Here is a 19,044-nt window from a genome sequence, read left to right as displayed (position 1 = left end):
AGTTAAGTCACGTCATTTTCTCTGTGTGTGCTTGTGTGTGTGTGTGTGTGTTTTTATAAAAACTATGCCGCGCTTCAAGTGGTTTCTCCTGAATTGTGAATATTCAAAGTATGAAGCTCATGTTGAGCCATTATGTGATCACACAGTCAAGCAGCGACAGTTCCTATGTGGTGTAAGATTACAAGTGTGTGTGTGTGTGTGCGTGTGTGTGAAGCCACAGAGTATTGGTAATTGGTCTCATGGGGGCCTCAAAGAGAGAGCGAGTGTAAGGGGAATAACCTCTCCCCTCCTTGCATGCTCACACGAATACTGTACACAGACACACACACACACACACACACACACACACACACACACACACACACTCATATATCCCTCCACTGGAGTGGAAGCTGCTGAGAGTGACTCGGTGACTCCTACTAAATCATTGGTTAGATTATCCTCCAGGGAATGAGTGATTTAGACCGTCGACTGCTTCAGTGCCCAAAGCTCTGAGATGTCCTATCCACCCATGACATCACACTACTGCCCTTGAGTGTGAGTCTGTGTGTTACTGTGTCATATTGACATATGTGTTTGAGTTTCACAGTCCCTGACGGGCTGCAGGAGATTACAATTTATTTAGTGCACAAGATACAGAGGGTGGGGTGATTTTGCTTGTTGTTTAAATGAAATATGACTCGGGCAACCACATGTACACACATACACAGGACGCACCTCCTTCCAGCCAGCTGAAGCAACAGATTCGGGTGGATGTAAATAGGAGGGGAAAAGTGTGAAATCGCTAAAAGAAGCTGAAAAAGTTATGAAGGCGTTCCGTCGCTTCATGGAAATCATATGTCAAACCCACTTGTTCCTTTTGAACGCATGAAATGTTGGGTCGCAATACAACAGAAGATTTACAGTCAAACATTGGAATATATGATCCGAGCGCACATTCCACTTAGTAAACGACAAGTTTTCCAAATGTTCTGATGATTGAACGCACACTGTTCAGATCTCAGTTAGAGCCAGTGACATTACTGCATGTAGAATCAATCATCAGTGACTCACCCACTGGGCGAGGCCAAACTGTCTCTCACTGTGAGCCAGCAACACGATTGACAAATTATGATTGCTGCGTGTGTGTGTTTTCATCTTGGGCCTCTGTAATCTGTGTTTATCTCATGCTGTTTGTCTAATAATTGCTTCTACCTGTAATACAGTGGTGTGTGAGTATGCTCATTGGGGTTGACATCACATATCATGTTAGTACGTGCTCTCTCTCCTGCTCGTCTCCAGCTGTAAGCATTTGAAAATGCATTTTTTTGTAGAAATACAGTTCTTACAGCCACTGTGCTGCAGAGCCACTGTTGATTTGTTGTCGGGGAGCTACTGTTTTCTGAGTTGACTTTTTTGCGGGCCAGCAGCGTGCTGATACATCATTTGTCCTTTCGCCTTTAATATGCTGGTGTACTTAGCAGCCTGTGGTATTATTATTCATATGTAAATTGCGACTGTTATGCTAATATCACGGCTACTTTGTCACATGTGATTATGGTTCAGTCAAGGAGGCAGTGCATGGCTTTCATTTAATATTGTAGATGGATTTGTTGAATTGTTATTTTTGCTTTATATATATAAAATTCAAAACCTGTTGAACAAGGCAAGGTATGAGAGGCAAACCCATCTATTCCTGCTATATGGATGCTCAATGTATCAGCCTGCAGCTTGTAATCGATTGCTTTACTTACTACAGTACTGTACAGTATGTGTCTTGATTAACTCACTACTAAACTGCCTGCTGTGCACATGCATGTAATACATTTTCCCTCATAGGGCTCCTGGGTCTCTGCTTGATTTTAAAAGCAAACGGAACGCTGCTTATTGAAAAAACGTAATATGTACAAACCAACAAACACCGCAAACCGGCTCTTACGTAATAGTGTACTCATTGTATCAAAGGTGAAGCAAAGGTTAGAATACTCTACTTTAATGATGAGGTTCAAGCGTATGTCATTATGAATAGGACTAATATCTCAGAATAAACTTTCTGTATAGCTCAATGAGTCGACATTACAACTTTTATTATATTCTTCAATAATCTGCCAAAAGGGAAACTTTTTGTCTCACATTTCATAATGTGTGCAGTAGAGCTTTTAATCTCCAGTTCAATACCATGTCATAACAGTCTTGCTGCAGTGAGCCATTTTAGATGAGTATAAATATTAGACAGTCGTTGTCTGCGTGGAGTACAATAACACAGGGCACACCCAGTGTCAGGCCTCCAGTCCCTGGTGAATTATGCATGGAGGTATCCTGTCATTATCTGTGCCGGTGCAAAACTGCGATATCACACCTATCATAATAACTATAATAACTTGGTGATTTAGACACACGCAGCAGATGTTCCTGAGTTGAAATAGTGCAACCAGCAGGTGCTGCTCAGAGTGGAAACCCACATTTTGTGCATGTGTACACACACACACACACACACACGAGTAACTATATCAATGTGCGTTTCAGACTGCATGCATGCAGACACACTCATACACACTTGAGAAGCATGCATACGTGGCCCTGCGCAGTCAGATATTGCAGAGTACGCGCGTGCATTGTGTGTACTCCATCTAACAAGGGGCTTTCTAAAATGTTCCAGTTGCTGCAAATTGTTTGAATTGTATGAACATTCATGAAAAATGATCCCCTTTGTGAAAGAAACAGAGAAGTCCTCTGTTGAGGATACTCACCGAAGTCCCTCTCCAGGAGTTACAGTGGACGTCCAATCTTTGTTTGACAGATCAGGGTTTTCGTTATCTTCTTGGCAATGTTTCAAAACCAAACAATCCATCTTTGGCACGCTCTGTAAACCTTGAACATAAAACTGTTTATTCATTTTCTGTTCTATAAAACACTAGACACTAGATAAGTAGTCGAGACATTTGTGTGTGTTTGTATGTATGTGCGGCCTGCGTGAGAATAAAGCTGGATGATAACGGAGTTGGTCCATTGTGGTTGTATTTCTACCGCACACGCGAGTCTGCTACAGATTGTAGGCTAAACATCTGAATAACAGTGCACAGGACTTGAAAGGAGCTGGGAGAGGAGAACGCTGCAGAGAGTTGAAACGTCTCCATTGAACTTGTCAATACCACGGTGCATTGTTTTGTCTTTGTTTTTTTTTTAGGAATATGGGATTTTTGTCGCATCTGTCAGTAGTCAAGTTTTAAAAGTCAATTCAGTGAACGCTTTGACGAGACAATTCTCTTCCAGCCCGACTGTTGAACCGTCACTCAGCTGTCATATCCACAAACGTTTGTCCTCGGCCTTGTTGTGAGCACAATAGACTGCTCTCTGAATAGAGTATCAGAGAGCTCACACATGGGTATGTACATGCACACACATATCCAGAGAGACGCATGCATGTATATGGTGAACGTAGACGTACATAAACAAACACACATTTTGCTTTTCAGCCACAATGCCTTGACATATTTTTGTGTTACTCTTGTGTGTGATGTAGTTTTGTGTTGATTTCATTCTGTTCAGTCACATTGTCATTTCGCCCACTCTCCCAACACAAAGCCCATTTCAAATCTCTCTCTCAAACACACACACACACACACACACACACACACACACACACATCCTGTGCACACCATAAAAGCCCACTCCTCTGCCTTGATTGACAGATTACAGTTATAGTGTCACACTGCCATGCTGACGATGATGAAGTATAAAACTGTTGTTATAACAACCACTCGTGGGTAGATACGTGTCTGTACAACAGACAGATCTACAAAATAGATTGAGTGGTTCCCGAGGCACCTCCAAGCATTAAAGTGAGTCGGCACAATTTTGCCGAACATTGCCTTGTCACATGGAAGCTCCTAAAAGTTTCACGCCGCATCGGTTCTCTGGTTCTGCATTGTTCAATACTGTAATTCAGTTGCATGTCTTCAGACCGCCCCTTCACTCTAGATTTGAAGATATTCTCTTTGTAAGCAAGGCAGTCAATAGGTCAGTGGACGTGTGAATGCTCAATAGGATTGTTGCTTGGTTGCTTGTGAACAGTCAGCTCGTGAACCCTACTGGAAATACTTCAGTGTGTCATGCTATAAGCAAAGTGCAAATTGGATGAAAGAACGAAGATCTCTAATTGAGAAAAGAACCATACCCATCATTGAGGTTTCTCTGGATAATGTCATACATTTCTTTCTTGTTTTTATTAATACCATCTACAGTATTTAGTGCCTTGTAGTACAGCGGCTTCTTCCACATTTTGTCAGCACTGAAATGATCTGTCAGTCATGTTGTTTGCATTGTGAACCTGCAAAAGAAAGAGAGTATATTGAGTATCATGATGGGTTTTTATTAGTAATTAGCATTAGTCATTTTTAACGACCAATGCGCATTCTGTTACACATGATTACTAAAACCAATTTTCGCAAAAATCGTTGAAATGCTGATATGTTTGATAATCGTTGAACCTGTGTGCAGTTCCTAGATTTCTGCATCAACATGTTTTGAATGTCCCTAAGATGTCTCTCAGCGTTGTATCTGTACTGTCAGTCATAAAACAAGAGTATAAGAGCAGAATATACATATACGATTGATTTAGGTATTCCGTAAACCAAGACTTCATTTTATAATCTAACGCACCATCTATTAAACAAACATTGAATTGAACAATGAATCCACAATTAGGCAGAGGCCATCGGGTATCATTTTGCTTTGTTTGTTTTTTTAGCAATTTATTTGCGAGTCATCAAATGCAGCTGCTGGAAAGTGCACTAGTTAATTGGTGCTGCACCCCGTCTCTCTCTCTCTCTCTCTCTCTCTCTCTCTCTCTCTCTCTTTTTTTCTCTCTCTCTCTCTCTCTCTGTATATACAGTATATATGGGGGAGAGCATCATTTCAAGCTAATTAGTAGGTTTATAGCCTAATGAAAAAGGTCTATTAAATAGGCCGGACTGCTTTCTAATGACCCTTGTTTAGCTTCAATGTCTTTTTATTATTCAGGTTTATTTCAGCCATGATGAACAGCAGTTGCCCGTGCAACTGGTAATTTGCAAAGGTCGGAAAACAGGGTAATCCAGTGAGGAGGGGGATCACTCCTCAGCTGGAGAGTCATGTCCAATGAGTTGAAAATCCTAAAAACTGGAAGAGGTCTGTCTCATTCAGGTGAATTTTAGCTTTATTCTTCTCTGTCCCTCTCAGCAGGGCGTTAGCAGGGAGTTTGTGCTGTATGAAATCAGCTGTTGCTGGCCCATTGTCTCTTTGTCAAAATAAATTAAATTCTATACCTATCTTATACTTGCTAGGTAATCACATAATATTTAAACATCCCTTGTTCCACACGATGACAAAATATGGATTCATGCCTTTAAGGATTTGGTTTTGGGAGCGCCAGGATGTATTTAGGGCAACTTCTTCCTGAGGCATTGGTAAATGTCAGATGGGGCAGCATCGTCTATTAGGTTCTTGCTTTAGCGCGTGCAATAATAAAATAGCCCAGGACTGCACGCCATCTGTGTATCTGTTCAGTGTGTATGTATTTACAATTTCTGTACATGCATGTCAGCGTGCGTGCATGTGTGTGTGTGTGTGCATGTACACGTAGAAGCAACCAAAAGGCCAGTCAAAGTTGCTCTGTGCAGAATTTGCAGCTGAGTGCCTTACCTGTAGAATGTGTACTATTAGTCTCGTGTTATGTGAAGTGTGTAGCGTACATACACAGCCGCACTGACAGCCTTATCAGGACGGGCAAGTGTTCTTAAGTGCTTCTATCTCGGTGAGGCTGCTGGAGGATTTGAGCAGAACCGTGTGTGGCAGTGTGCAACTCTTTCAGAGTAATGCTCTCTAAGCTTAGGACTAATGAGTCATGAAGGATGTTGCTGCTATGATTCCTCTCTGGATGGCTACGTACTTTAACTTTAAACACATGAACAACATGTTTACCTGTTTTTTATTGGTGTACTTACTATTCAAAACTCAACTGTCAGTTTTGAACACTTTTTTTTGGCAAAATCTCTTCAGTACAAGAGTAAACATAACATAGCCGTATTAAGTGCATATGTATTTACACACACACACACTCACACTCACACACATTACTGTACTGTAGTTGATCTCTAATTGGTAAATAAAAGTATTTCTGTCACCACAAGGCTACCATACCACCAGAGAGTTTGTTTGTTTGTGTTTACGTCTTATTTTTGATAGCGGTTATACTTTGAGCAGTTATACTCCACATTCCCATGAGAAACAAACACACACACCAATGCACAAGTTGGGACTATCAGAGTAAACCATATTTATCTTCCAGTCTATATGTTTGTGAATGCTAAATAGATTGTGTGGGTACGTGTACATGTGGATTTCCCGGGGAACGGCAGAGGACGCTGTCTGTTGATTTAAGCTGTGTGGCAGTTGAGAGGGGAGTAGTGACTTCGAAATGTCTCTTTAATACAGGATCACTGTTAAAAAGAGAGGCCCGGCCTCGCCGGTGTTGTGGCATTGCAGGCGAGAGTGTGCAGGGTGGTGGAATGATGCTGTGCTTATTAGGTCTCTTTCTCCTGTCTGTCAGCTCTCTCATGCAAAGTCTTCTTTCTCTCTCTCGCCTCGCTTTCTCTCCCTAATCAAGTACACTTCAACAAAGTGACACAATGTTTGCTTCTCTCATCCTGTTGTATTTCCAGCAGGCACATGAAATAACAGTTCCTCCACCACCTTGTTATCATTCTCCTTCACTGTTGTCTTTGTCGGTTTGTTTGTGTATGTGAGCCAGAAGCTCTTCAGCTCTCTCTCTCTCTCTCTCTCTCTCTCTCTCTCTCTCTCTCTCTCTCTCTCTCTCTCTCTCTCTCTCTCTCTCTCTCTCTCTCTCTCTCTCTCTCTCTCTCTCTCTCTCTCTCTCTTTTGAAAGCCATTACTGCAGTTTCTGCAGCTTAGTATAAAAAGTGTAATACTGTCCCAGAATCAGTTCCGTAAAACCAGTTTGCTAAAACCAGCAAATGACACTGATGGCAGCTTGAAGATGAAGGTGTTTTTTTTTTTGCTTTTGACACATTCCATTTCATATAACAAGAATCAGAAGCATAGTTAAATACAAACAGGCAGAGTTCAATCTATAATAGAGAAACTGTGTCTGGCCCGTGGCAGAGAACTTGCTATCCCACAGCAGAAAAGCTCAGCCCTGTGAGTATTTATTTTGACAATTTTCTGTCGAGCAAGAATTGTTGAGCATAATCCTAATTCATATTCAGACAGTCAAACTAATTCACAAAGGGAAGCTACACAGTGCAACCACACTTTTATAGTATTCACCACAGAGAAGCAACTGGGGATTAATTGCCTTATTTTAATTTTCTCTGCCCGTCCAGGCGTTTGAACCAATGACCTTTTGGTCACAACCTTGTGTTAATCCTTCAGACTGTTGCTGCCCTAACAATGACAGTTTTACATTAGCCTAGTGAGCTGTAATCTCCCAAAGTTTTCATTTTTCATCAGTCGAAGTCAGTCTCAGCTGGAGAGTAATTGATCAAACAGTGTTCCTTTGAATGTAGTCAAATGAGGAAACGTTCATTTGGCTTTATTACGCAGATTCTACAGTGACTCATTTTGATTGCATTCAATAAAAGGAAACGTGCAGAGCGCTAATCAAGTGATACAATTTAAAGTAAGTGGGTGGGCAGGTAAGAAGATTAAACGGTAGTGCATGTAAAAAGCATTGAAACCGTTACTATTAATAAATTAATAAAGTAAACAAATACTAGCCTACTAGCCTATTGCTTAATTCAAGTGGATTTACCCGTTGAACTTTTTCTCCCACGTTGCTGTGATTTGATAATTAGATGATTCAATTTCTACTTTGGTAATTTGTAACTGATCAGACTTTTCCTGCATTCCTGCCCGTCCCGTCTTTAGGGCTGCACAAGTACAACTCAGTGATACGCAGTAACATGATAATTACTTTCACAGGACAAGCTGCATCCTGAGGGCAAGATGAAAACGCAAGACACACAGAGCTATTAACTGTAGGCTCATAGTTAATATTGATTCCAATTTCAATAGAACGTATAAAGCTGCTGCTTTCTCTCTTTTGTTTATATCTAAAACCCCATATGGAGCCACTTTGGGACCTTGGGTCAGTGGCTCTTAAGCGCTGCTGAAGCGTCCATCCGTTCAGTCCTCACCAACTCTGACCTCTGGTATGGTCGTCACGCTTTGGAACCAGCTGTCCTGCCAACGGCACAGGTCCTGAGGTTCCGCAAGGGCAGTCGCCGGCCAAACTGTGTAACAGGCTGACTGAATATGAAAAATCATCGAACGAAACTTATATTTCGACTAAATTCAAGTAACAAAGTTCATACCCCATAGATGTGATTCTCTTTTCCTTCATAACCTCCCCCCTCGCCTGTCTCCATGGCAGAGATGAACCACAGGCTGCTTTAAAATCAATATGAAACTTGTTTAGAACATGCCCATCTCTGAAAGACCACTGCCATCTCTGCTAACAAGACAAATAGACAGATAAACACATGCTAATGTATTCACTCATTCTCATATACCTCAATAAGCTTGTACACACATGAAGGCCCACAAGCACTTTAGACACAAATTGAACAATAACACCCAAGGTACACACGCACAGAGACCTGCAATTAGAAAGTAGGGCATATGGAATACCAAGCAGTCTAAATGAGACAAACGCAGACACAAGGCAACTAGTCCAGACAGCCCGTCTAATGGTGTGGATGAAGTCAGATGAAGGAGTCTATATGTATCAGTTAGTCTGTCCGTGTCTGCATTGATCACACTGCAGGCGGCTCAATGCTCATCTCTAACTTTCTCTTTCTGCCTGTCTGTTTCCTTCTACTTCATCTTTGTCGTTTTCTCCCTGTTCAACCCCCCCATCAATCACCGATCAATTGACAGCCAGGAAGAGAATGTGAACGAAGTCTCGTTTGCCATGTGTGTCCATGTGTGCGTGAATGTGTGTGTGTGTGTGTGTGTGTGTGTGTGTGTGTCTTTGTGTAGTTGTGCATAGTGTATACAACACTATCCATTTATAAAAGGCCTGTAACTTTAACACACAGGACCTCATTTTGTAAAATGTTAGATTTGTGAAAGAAGTTATAAATAATTGAACTGTTGCTGTCTAACAAATGAAATGACATTTAGAAGTGAGTCTTTATTTATTTATTACTCTGTTTGCTTTTTCATACTTCAGCAGAATTGAATATAAAAACAATGTAGGCCATTGGCAGTTCCTTTCAGCACATTAGTTGTTTATGTTGGCAGTGTATGACTTACATATTGTACAAATATAAAAATATTGACATTCAACATTGTGAATGTCTCATTTTGGAATGTCAGTACATTCAATGGTCTTTTTTTTTCTTGTTATTAACTACATCCTTCTTTTGCAGTTCAGTAGATGAGCAGTTTCGCTGGAACGCTCAAGGTAAAGTTACCTAACCCTAACCCTACCCCTACCTATGAATGTTTGTACAAACACACACACACACACACACACATGCTCATACTGCGCAAAAGCTGCAAGATCTGACTCCAAACCTTTTCACTGCTGTTGTCTAACTTAAATTCTAGACTGGTCCCACATACAAGCGCTCAAAGAATATCTAGGGTTTTATGTTTGCCACACATCTTGAGTTCAGGGTTAGATTTATTGCCCCGACACCAACAAGGCCTGGTCCGCCTCGTGTCAGATTGACAGACTAGGACAATTATGTGTCAAGGAACATTTAGAATTTACACCAGTGGCCCAGTAATGCATGGGCAGCAGCACCTATCAACATACCTCAAAGATTAAAATATGATTTGCAACACACACACACACACACACACACACACACACTCACACACACACACACACTCACACAGAGACATAATCACACTCTCAAATACATATCAGAATGTGAAAGTGGTGCCAGACCAAAACCACTGTTGGATTTTATAGCCGGTGTTCATCTGCATCATTTCCAGACCAAAAGCAAACACTCTGTGCCTGTTTTTCCTCATTCATCTTCTGCTGACATCCTCATCCTCTTTTCCCCTTAGCAGGCGATGGACAAAAGGATATCGAGGACGAGTTGACCACTGGTTTGGAGTTGGTAGATTCCTGCATTCGCTCCCTCCAGGAATCAGGAATACTCGACAGTGGAGAACGTAAGTGTCTTCATCAGCATCGTTGTGTGTGTGTGTGTGTGTGTGTGTGTGTGTGTGTGTGTGTGTGTGTGTGTGTGTGTGTGTTGCGTAGGGCAAGGATGATATAAACTTAATTATAAAAGTGTCTATTAAGATTACAACTATTTCAATCCATTTTGTGGTATTGACTTGACTCAGACCGGCTCAAAACTTTAACCCCAACGAAATACAATTTCATTCTAAGAACATTAAGGTACAAACTGAATTTAATTTTACTTTCAAATGTTTATTTTTAGTCACATTTGTTGAAGGATTTGATTTGTAGAGAGGGAATTAGTTGTTTTCTTTGTTAACACATTATAGATCAAAATCAAGGTCGACTCGGCTCAACTCTAGCGGGCACTTCAGAAGGGGTAAACAGCCCTTTCACTGGCTCAAAAGGAATATAAATATCATTCCTAATTGTCATGCACAGTCTCTTCTTAAAACCAGTGCCTGTGGTTGGTTTAACTACGGAAGGATTATGGCATGTATTGTTTTGTAATTATTTTTGTTTTCCTGAAAGGAAATGAGAAAATATTCTCTTATTAGTCCCTTCGGTCATTATATATCTGGCCTAAGTGCAGCAATTCCCTGTGTTAATATTGAGTTCTCACTCAGATTTCATTTCTACTTACAATAAGCAAGTTGAGTCCAGGGAGGATTTTGCTCCAGATTAGACATTATAGTTCGATTAAGTAAGTATTTCAAAATGGGAATATATTCTTTACACATAAAAATTTAGAGCAAAGCATTTTCTCACAGGGTAAGAGTTCAGCTTTGTAGTTTGTCACTGAGAGGTTAACGTAGTCAATTATTAAATATAGCTGACTCCAAAACCAGGGACTTTGAGGCCTAATTCATAACTACACGTGTTTTTCTATGGGCAGGTAAAAATGTCATTGCACCTTTGATGTGGAGGCAAACGCATCACGGCCAGGCCACATTAACACACCGTGCTGCTCCTGGATTTGTACCAACAACCGTCCAGCTCCAAGCATCTTTTCCATCCTGTATGGCCTTGTATTCTGATAAACCAATTCAAACAGGGATTGAAGGGCAGCCCGTGTATGACATCTGCTAAATGTGCTTGGCATTTTCTTTGCAGGTCATTGGTTTTGGAACACTGCATTCCCATTTCACTTATTGTCTGGTGACCTTTTTAAAGTGGACATGGCTGTAATGGATGGCATTTTAAGAACCAGCTCAGCCCATTTCTACTTGAAGAGTGTACTCACATAATATACCGCTATTAGAATTGGCCAGCTAGTGTGGAGCACCTACATATGGTATACACACTATATAGCACATGCATCTGCTCATACAGAGCGCACAGATCATGAGTTGTGTAAGGAGGATTGGACAGGATAGAACACTGGAAAATAAAATAAAACTGAAAACTGGTTTGGAATATTTACCTCAAGATTACTGTTGCTCCTTTTGGTAAGAAACAGGTTGAATGTTTAAGCACATACCAAACAGTGGGGAGACGTGTCAGATACTTTGATTCTGATCACGTTTGTAGGAAGTGCCTGAATCCCCTGTCACTGCTGCTTTATCCAAGTCCAAATAGATGCCGCTATCGTTGTGAACACTCTTATTGTGGGTGCTCCATATCCAGCTGTTTTTCCCCATTTTGCAAATGGCTTTCTACCAAAAGCATCACAATGTGTGGGTGCAGATAAATTCAGCGTAGCTATTTGGGTGTGTATGTGTTTTTTTCCCCCCCAAAATGGTAGCGCTGCAAATAGCTTAGTGGCGAATACACAGAATAGTGACATGTCGCTGTCTTCAGTGAAAGGTGGCACAAAACGGGGAGGCTTTTTGCCTTCAGCTGATGCTGTCGTTGGTAAGGTGTCACAACAGAGCCGCACAAATACACACAAATAAGTGCTCAGAGCCACAACCTCGCAAAAAAAGTTAACATCATGAATCTAATGTACTTCTCAAATAAATGACTGTGGGCCCTTGGTGTATTGTATCTTAAAACCTTTAAAAAAAAAGTATAAGTCCTTGTGTGTTTGTGTGTGGAATGTATGTGGGTAAATATAGATTACATATAGGATAAAGATAGAGATGAATGACAATATGATGCTCATAATTTGACTGAGCTGCTGAACGGAGACTCTATGAGACTCAAACAGCGACTAGTGACAGTGGTTTTCATTTCACCCTCTCACTCGTACGCACATAATCACACACACAAACAGTGAACACACATCGAGTGCTTACATGTACACGTGCGCAAACACATGAGCTCCTGGATACAATAACAATTTCCCCATCGACCGGCCTAATGACTTTCCAATCGTCACAAACACGCTTTGCGTCACACGTGTGAACGCTGAAAAAGACGCACACAGTTTTTATTGTCGCACAGCGCACACAATGTAACAAACAGAGGCCGAGGCCGAGGCCGAGCAACGATGAGTTCGGAAGCGCCCACTCAGTCTGCGTAACTCAAAGTGCTGTTTAATAATTCATAAAAAGCAAGGGATGAATTGCGATGAGGAAAGACAAGTCTTTTGTGAAGGCAAGAAGCAGAGGAGATGATCTTGGTTCACAGCGCACAGACTCACGGGGAAGAGAGAGAGAGAGAGAGAGAGAGAGAGAGAGAGAGAGAGAGAGAGAGAGAGAGAGAGAGAGAGAGAGAGAGAGAGCAAGCGAACAGATAAGGGAGAATAATAATAGTGAGCGGGTCTTTGTTATTTTGGGTGAAAAACGAAACTAGCATGCCAGTGAGCTCTGGGGAAGACACTTATTGTAGACTTAAAAGGACATATTCATGATATTTAGAAATCTGGAATTTGGAAAGTATGAAAAAAAAAACAGAGACATCATAGTTTTCAGTTCCTTACACTTCATAACTGCAGCTACACATATTGAACATATTTGTATTCAGAGAGGGTAAAAATAGCAACATAATGAAATATGTATACACCGCTGAGTGAACAGGTCACAGACCGAACTGCTCTTCAATACAACAAAACCACACTAACAAACACACGCAATGATAACCTATATAACGGCTCACACAAACGCCACCGGCTATCGAGTGGTTTCAAACTGTTTCCTTGGGTTAAACTCACCACTCTAGACACAGTCTGGGAGATGGTTCGTATTACAAACGATCAATACACGCTCCGTGTGCACAGCATGAGAAGGTGAACTGAATGTACTCCCGCCAATGAGATTTATGAAGCCATATTCTAATATCCTGCAAAGGTTACTAAACAACAAAATAAACAAGACAATCTGAAGTGATTCATTCCTAACCAGAACTTCCTTATATCTTAGACCAGGGGTCAAGTGAAGTTTTGCTCAAGTCGGTCAAAAATGAACATGTGTGGGGAGGTAGCAAATCAAGTTATTAGGTGTTCCATCTATTACAACTTTCTTCTTCTCAGCTCTCCTCCTCCCATCCTCTCCATCTCCCTGCTCCTCCTCCTCCTCCCATTCTCTCTTTCCCTCTGTTTCTCTTTCCCTCTGCTAATATATTATGTATGCCATCTCCAACTCACGGAGTGCTGCACTGCTGCACTATCTGTTCAAAATTGCTGCTCTCTCTCTCTCTTCCCCATTTCACTCTTCGCCTCTCGATCGCTCCCCTTCACGCCCCCTCTCTTTCTCACTCTTAATCTCTCTCTACTCACTCTCTCACTATACATGGACACGCACACACACGTAAACACGCACATACACACACATACACAAACTCAACTCAACCCCCACCAACTGCCCAACCATACACAACTCTTCTCTCTCTCTGTCGGTAGGACCGGCTCTTCTTTCCCAGAGTTCCTTGCAGCTCAACTCCACCCCGGAGGCTTCGCTCCAGTACTCTGCCAGCTACCATAGCAACCAGACCCTCGCCCGTAGCGACAGCATCTCTGCAGCAACTCCTCAGCGCAGCGGGCAGGTTGGAGGAGCCGTGCACAGCTACAACCAGGTAGGAAACACCGCTGTACATAGATGCTGCTGAGGATGCGTGGAAGTGTGATGATGATGATGATGAAAATGATGACGAATTCTAACACAGTCCATTTGTGTAAACGTTAGTGTCTGTTCTTAGAACACTTTAAAGTACACTGATGGCCAGAGAATTCAATAATTGGCGTCTGAGGACTTTGACTCTGAAAGTAACTCACCTGAAGTGAGTTTTCTCCACTATTTATATGTACAGCTGCATTGTGCTCATGGAAGGCACACCGAGAAAAAGAGTTGAGATGTACTGTACATGCTGATTTCCTAGCTCCTCTGGTATTCCATCACTGAGCGAACATTGCCTTTCTCATTGCACTATCTTGCATAGCGCTTCTCCAGCTGCATGCAACTCTCAGTGCTCTCACCAAACGTGGATTTGTTTGACATCACAGTTGGGTCCAGTTGTTCAGTGTGTTTAAGTACATATTTATACAGAATCTCATTTTGTTCGCCTTACTGAAGTGGCTGAGTCACTGTAACTGGCTTTTGAAGCAATCCATAGCATATTTGTCTGTATTTGGGAGGAGGTTAGACACGGGGTTAGACAAATTCCTCAAAGCTGTTTGGAGGGAAATCAGATGCTCATCGACCAAAATGAGGAGATGATTAAATGCACACAGAGAAATCTCAGCAAGTGTCTTGTTTATGGAGGACTTGAAAAATAAAGCTGGAGATAAAGTCACATATTAATCACAGCAGTGTGCTGATGAAGAGAGAAAACCCACCTAATTACCTTCCAGCCTACAGGAGCCAATTATTTCCAATTTCAATGGCAATACACACACAGATGTGTACTTTTAAACAGAGCCGCACATATCTGCGAAATCAGTGAGCAGCTGCAGTGCTTCATTAAAACGCATTGCTAGTGTCTGGGGCAAATTATCCATTTGATGGTTATGAGATGAAAGTAAGAGGAAATATTTAAGGTCAATATTTATAAACCAGAGCATTATTTAACAAGGGTTACAGCTCTTAGAATACATTTGTTATATCTTTGCAATATCCTATGCATGTTTTCATTAAAGTGTTGATGGCGTGAATTGGTGCTTTTTTTGTGTTGTGTTAGTTCCTGATTTGCCGTGTGTGTGTGTGAAAAGCTGTTTGTGTGTTTGTGTACTCGTGTTCCTGTGTCCTTTGAAAGAGAAAGGAGAGGAAGGAGAGGAAGGAGAGGAAGGTGATATTTGTCTTTGTGAACACATTCATTCATCTCCCCCCCCCCCCCCCAACAGTCACAACAGTCATTAAAGAGATGGTTTCAGAGAGAGCTCCCATTCCTTCCGTTGATAAGTAAGACATACTTGAGGCAAACACCGAAAGATAAAAAAAAAAGATAGACAGGCATGTGCTTTAGATGGATGGGCAGATAAGGCAAAGGGAGTTTTTATTGTCTGTAGTCTGAATTCTGAATTATTTCTTGTCCTCTGTTCCCCTTGTATTGCAGTATTCCCGTCCTCTTTTCTCTCCCCCCCCGTCTTCCCTTCCTGTCCTCTCTGCTCACCATCTCTGTCTATGTGAACATTAGTGTGTGTGTGTGTGTGTGTGTACTACGTACCCTCCTTTCTGATGTTTTGGGCTTGTCAATGTAATGGGGCCAGTGTTGTCAAAGGGGCTTGTTGCTCATGAATAGCTGTACGCAAGCCAGTGCTTGACAGACAGGTGCAGCTCGCATGCATGTGCAGCACATGCAGGTTTTTTCGTTAGCGTGCTTGCAGGCATGTGCACATGCGTATGCACAAGGGGGTGCACTCCACGTGTGTACAAAAGTTTGCACAAGTGACTGTTTCAGGGGGAGTGGAGAGGGTTACTACTCTTCTGAGGGGTATTTATAACCCTGAGAGGACCTGCTTTAATAATGCATGGATACATGGCACCTCAAACATCCCAGTGTTTTACTGGAGGGAAAGAGAAGCAGAACTGCAGGATGACATAGAAGGGGATGGAGAAAGTGCTCTCCCTCACACAGTCTGTCAGGCTTTCTATTTATTAGTGAACTCAGCCAACAAGTCATCTATACTCATCATTTATTTACTCGGTGAGTCACCCATCCATCTGTTTATCTATTCATTTAATTGCTCACCTCTCTATCAGTCAGAAGTCCATTTCTGTCTCACTTTGCATCACGATGACTGTAGCACATATGCATTCTGTAACACAATCACGTAAGATCAACTATTAATAGGGTCCTTAAACTCGGTTTTGTGGCCTGCCTCTCATCAGCCTTAGATCTCTCACTTGGCTTCATAACCTACTAAACTATCACAGGGGACTTATATAGAAGGTTTTTATGGTGCACACTCATCTGGATAGCAGCTCAAATACCGTGTAATATTTATCTCTGACTGTTTCCAGACAAATTTGATAAAAAAAAAACTTTTCCATGTGCTCTCAAACAAAAACAGCAAGTGACAATGTTTATTTGTCACACTTTCATGTGCACTTATCATGGGTTCCGTTGACATTTCAGATACTTAAGTATTTTTGAAAGACTGTATCTAATAAGCTGTTGTTCCAGCAGCAACAATAGGTAGAAGAAAAATACATTACATAATGCAGTCCATTCACGAGGCAGCATTTGAGCCGTGTGTTTGTTTTGAAATTTTAAATTCTGTTGATGGAAGAAACTGCAGCTAGCAGTGACCTCTTCCATTATTCTAAGTTACACATCATTTAAAGAGATAAGGGTCTCAAGGTTAAGCTTTGCCTTCAGATCATTCCAGGATAAAGGACCATGGTGGAACAGGCTTGTTTTGCCTGCCTCTGTACTGATGGAGAAGATACTTTAAACTGAAGCCATTTGTGCGACCTAAGATTATGACCGCTTTGCAAAACGAAAAACTTCCAGCTTAAGTAAGCAGGACATTAGCCTGAGAGGATTGTATAAACTAAAATGTGCCAGTGTTTTACAGCAATTACAGCAGTTTGAGTTATGCCATTTACATATATGTCACATGTCTTGGTAACACCAGCTTTCCTCTAGAAAAGATGAAAACTAGAGAATACAATTTTGACTGACTGCTGAGAAGCTGGCGCTGAGCTGCAAGGCTGGATTGACAGCCAGGAGCTAAACTGCATTGTTTAAAAAGCTGGAAGCTGGACTGTACTGCTTCATGTATGGCTGGGAGCTGAACAGCATTGCTTGATAAATGGCAAGGACCTAAACTGCATTGTTGGCTTAACTTTCTATAAAGGGGCAGCTGAAGTAGTAGGAAGAGTTGGAAAAATAGAAAAGAGATAAATGGGGCAAAATATGGTGCAAGCATAGACTGTATACAAGAAGTGGACATAGTCACCATGACGTCACTCATTAACGATTTGAAGCCTCGAGTTAGACATGTTGGCTGTTGCCATCTTGGCTTTTTGCAACCAGAAGTAACACGATAGCGTGGAGATAAGTTCAACCCAAATATTGAAAAATGTTACAATTAACTTTTATTTTCTCATAGACTTCTTTTTTTCAACCAGAGAAGTCGCCCCCCTGCTGGCCATTAGGAATAATGCAAGTTTAACGCATTCCCCCATTGGCGTCATTTTTCAGAACAGGAAGTTGCCGTCCTGAGTGCAAGCAATGAAAGGTGTTGAAATGAGAGTTATAGTTAGTTAGAATGAGGGTAAATCATCAACTGAGGTCTAAGCTCTATGTACACTAGGCGATATAGATCCCGCAAATGTGGCTAGAGTGGCTGGTTTTAACTTTGCTGCAGGTGGGATCGGGTGGTCAAGAAATAGTGGTCCTGTGATTCAGCAAGCATAGACCTAGCAGCATGTGTTAAAGTATTTTATTGAGGGAAGTTTTGCGGTTGCGGGCAGTGTGAGCTGACACACACACTGAGGTAGAGGTTGGTAATGGTCAGAAATCCAGCGGGAGCAGGATTAAGAAAACAGTCAGACTGCACAGGGCTGTAGTGCACTCACAGTTGATTTCAAATATAAATCACTATTAAATCACTGACTTCATGGCCACAGATTTTGACTGTGGTAATGATTCTGCCAGTATATTTACATCAAGGGTTTTTGGTTTGAGAGTAAAATTCAGCCCATCCTTTGTAGTTAAGCCAGGTTAAGTTACAGCTTCCATCATGGTTTACTTATTGCGTGTTGAGATCAGGGTGTATCCACAACTCAAGGTTGAATGCTATACTGTACCCTTTTATAAGCACTTCCACATATAGACAACACATCGACAAAGTGTATGCATGTTACTGAGTCAAGGACATGTCAGACGACATATGGGAACTACCACAGCTCACTGTGTATTTTACCTGTTCCTCGTTTTACCAATTTTCCATTCTCTGAGTTGTTTTCGGTGTCTCCTTGTCTCTGGTACTCTACCTGCCTCCATAAACTGTGTGTCAGGTTTTTTTGAAAGAGACCGCTAATCCACTCAGCCAGAGATAAATCAGGTTCCATGACCCCTCTGCAAACAAAGCACTGCTGGAACCAAAAGCCTGTTGTCTTCCGCAGACATGCTTTAGCTCCTCGCAAAGCAGGAAAATATTACCAGAAACTGCCATTCACACCATCATTGGAGATGGTGTGCCTGTGAGTGTGATGCTTTATTTATCCAGGGGAGGTTTGCTGAGCAGGCATGCTTTTTTTCTTTCTACGAGTCTTTCTGCACAATTGCACACCTGCAAAGATACAAACCTGCAACCTGTTATGCGCAAACGTATAGCCTTATACTCTAGATTGTTGATGGAAGTGTGTCGGCATGTTGTGAGACACTGGTTATTGGATGATCATATGTTTGCGGTCATTTACATTTGCAAGTGTGTGTTTGCATACGTGATTCCATGTGTGTTTAAGTGTGTCTCGGGCTCGATATATACAATTTCACAGAAACAGAATCAGATATGAAACAACAGATAAAGATAC

General features: G+C 41.6%; 1 protein-coding gene across 2 annotated transcripts in view; it reads left to right on the top strand.

Annotated features, from left to right (window-relative positions):
- ctnnd2a (catenin (cadherin-associated protein), delta 2a) overlaps nt 1-19,044 on the top strand; it is a 191,463-nt gene that overhangs the window by 56,791 nt on the left and 115,628 nt on the right. For both annotated transcript variants that reach the window (XM_076080665.1, XM_076080664.1), the window contains exons 3-5: nt 9,411-9,445; nt 10,066-10,170; nt 13,965-14,137. In XM_076080665.1, the coding sequence (XP_075936780.1) occupies nt 9,411-9,445; nt 10,066-10,170; nt 13,965-14,137 (313 nt within the window). The remainder of the gene's footprint in view (nt 1-9,410; nt 9,446-10,065; nt 10,171-13,964; nt 14,138-19,044) is intronic.

This window comes from Anarhichas minor, unplaced genomic scaffold, assembly GCF_050575085.1.
Source record: "Anarhichas minor isolate MPS153535 unplaced genomic scaffold, ASM5057508v1 ptg000074l, whole genome shotgun sequence".
In the NCBI taxonomy this organism is placed as follows: Eukaryota; Metazoa; Chordata; class Actinopteri; order Perciformes; family Anarhichadidae; genus Anarhichas; species Anarhichas minor.
This window is presented reverse-complemented; position numbering and strand designations above follow the sequence as displayed.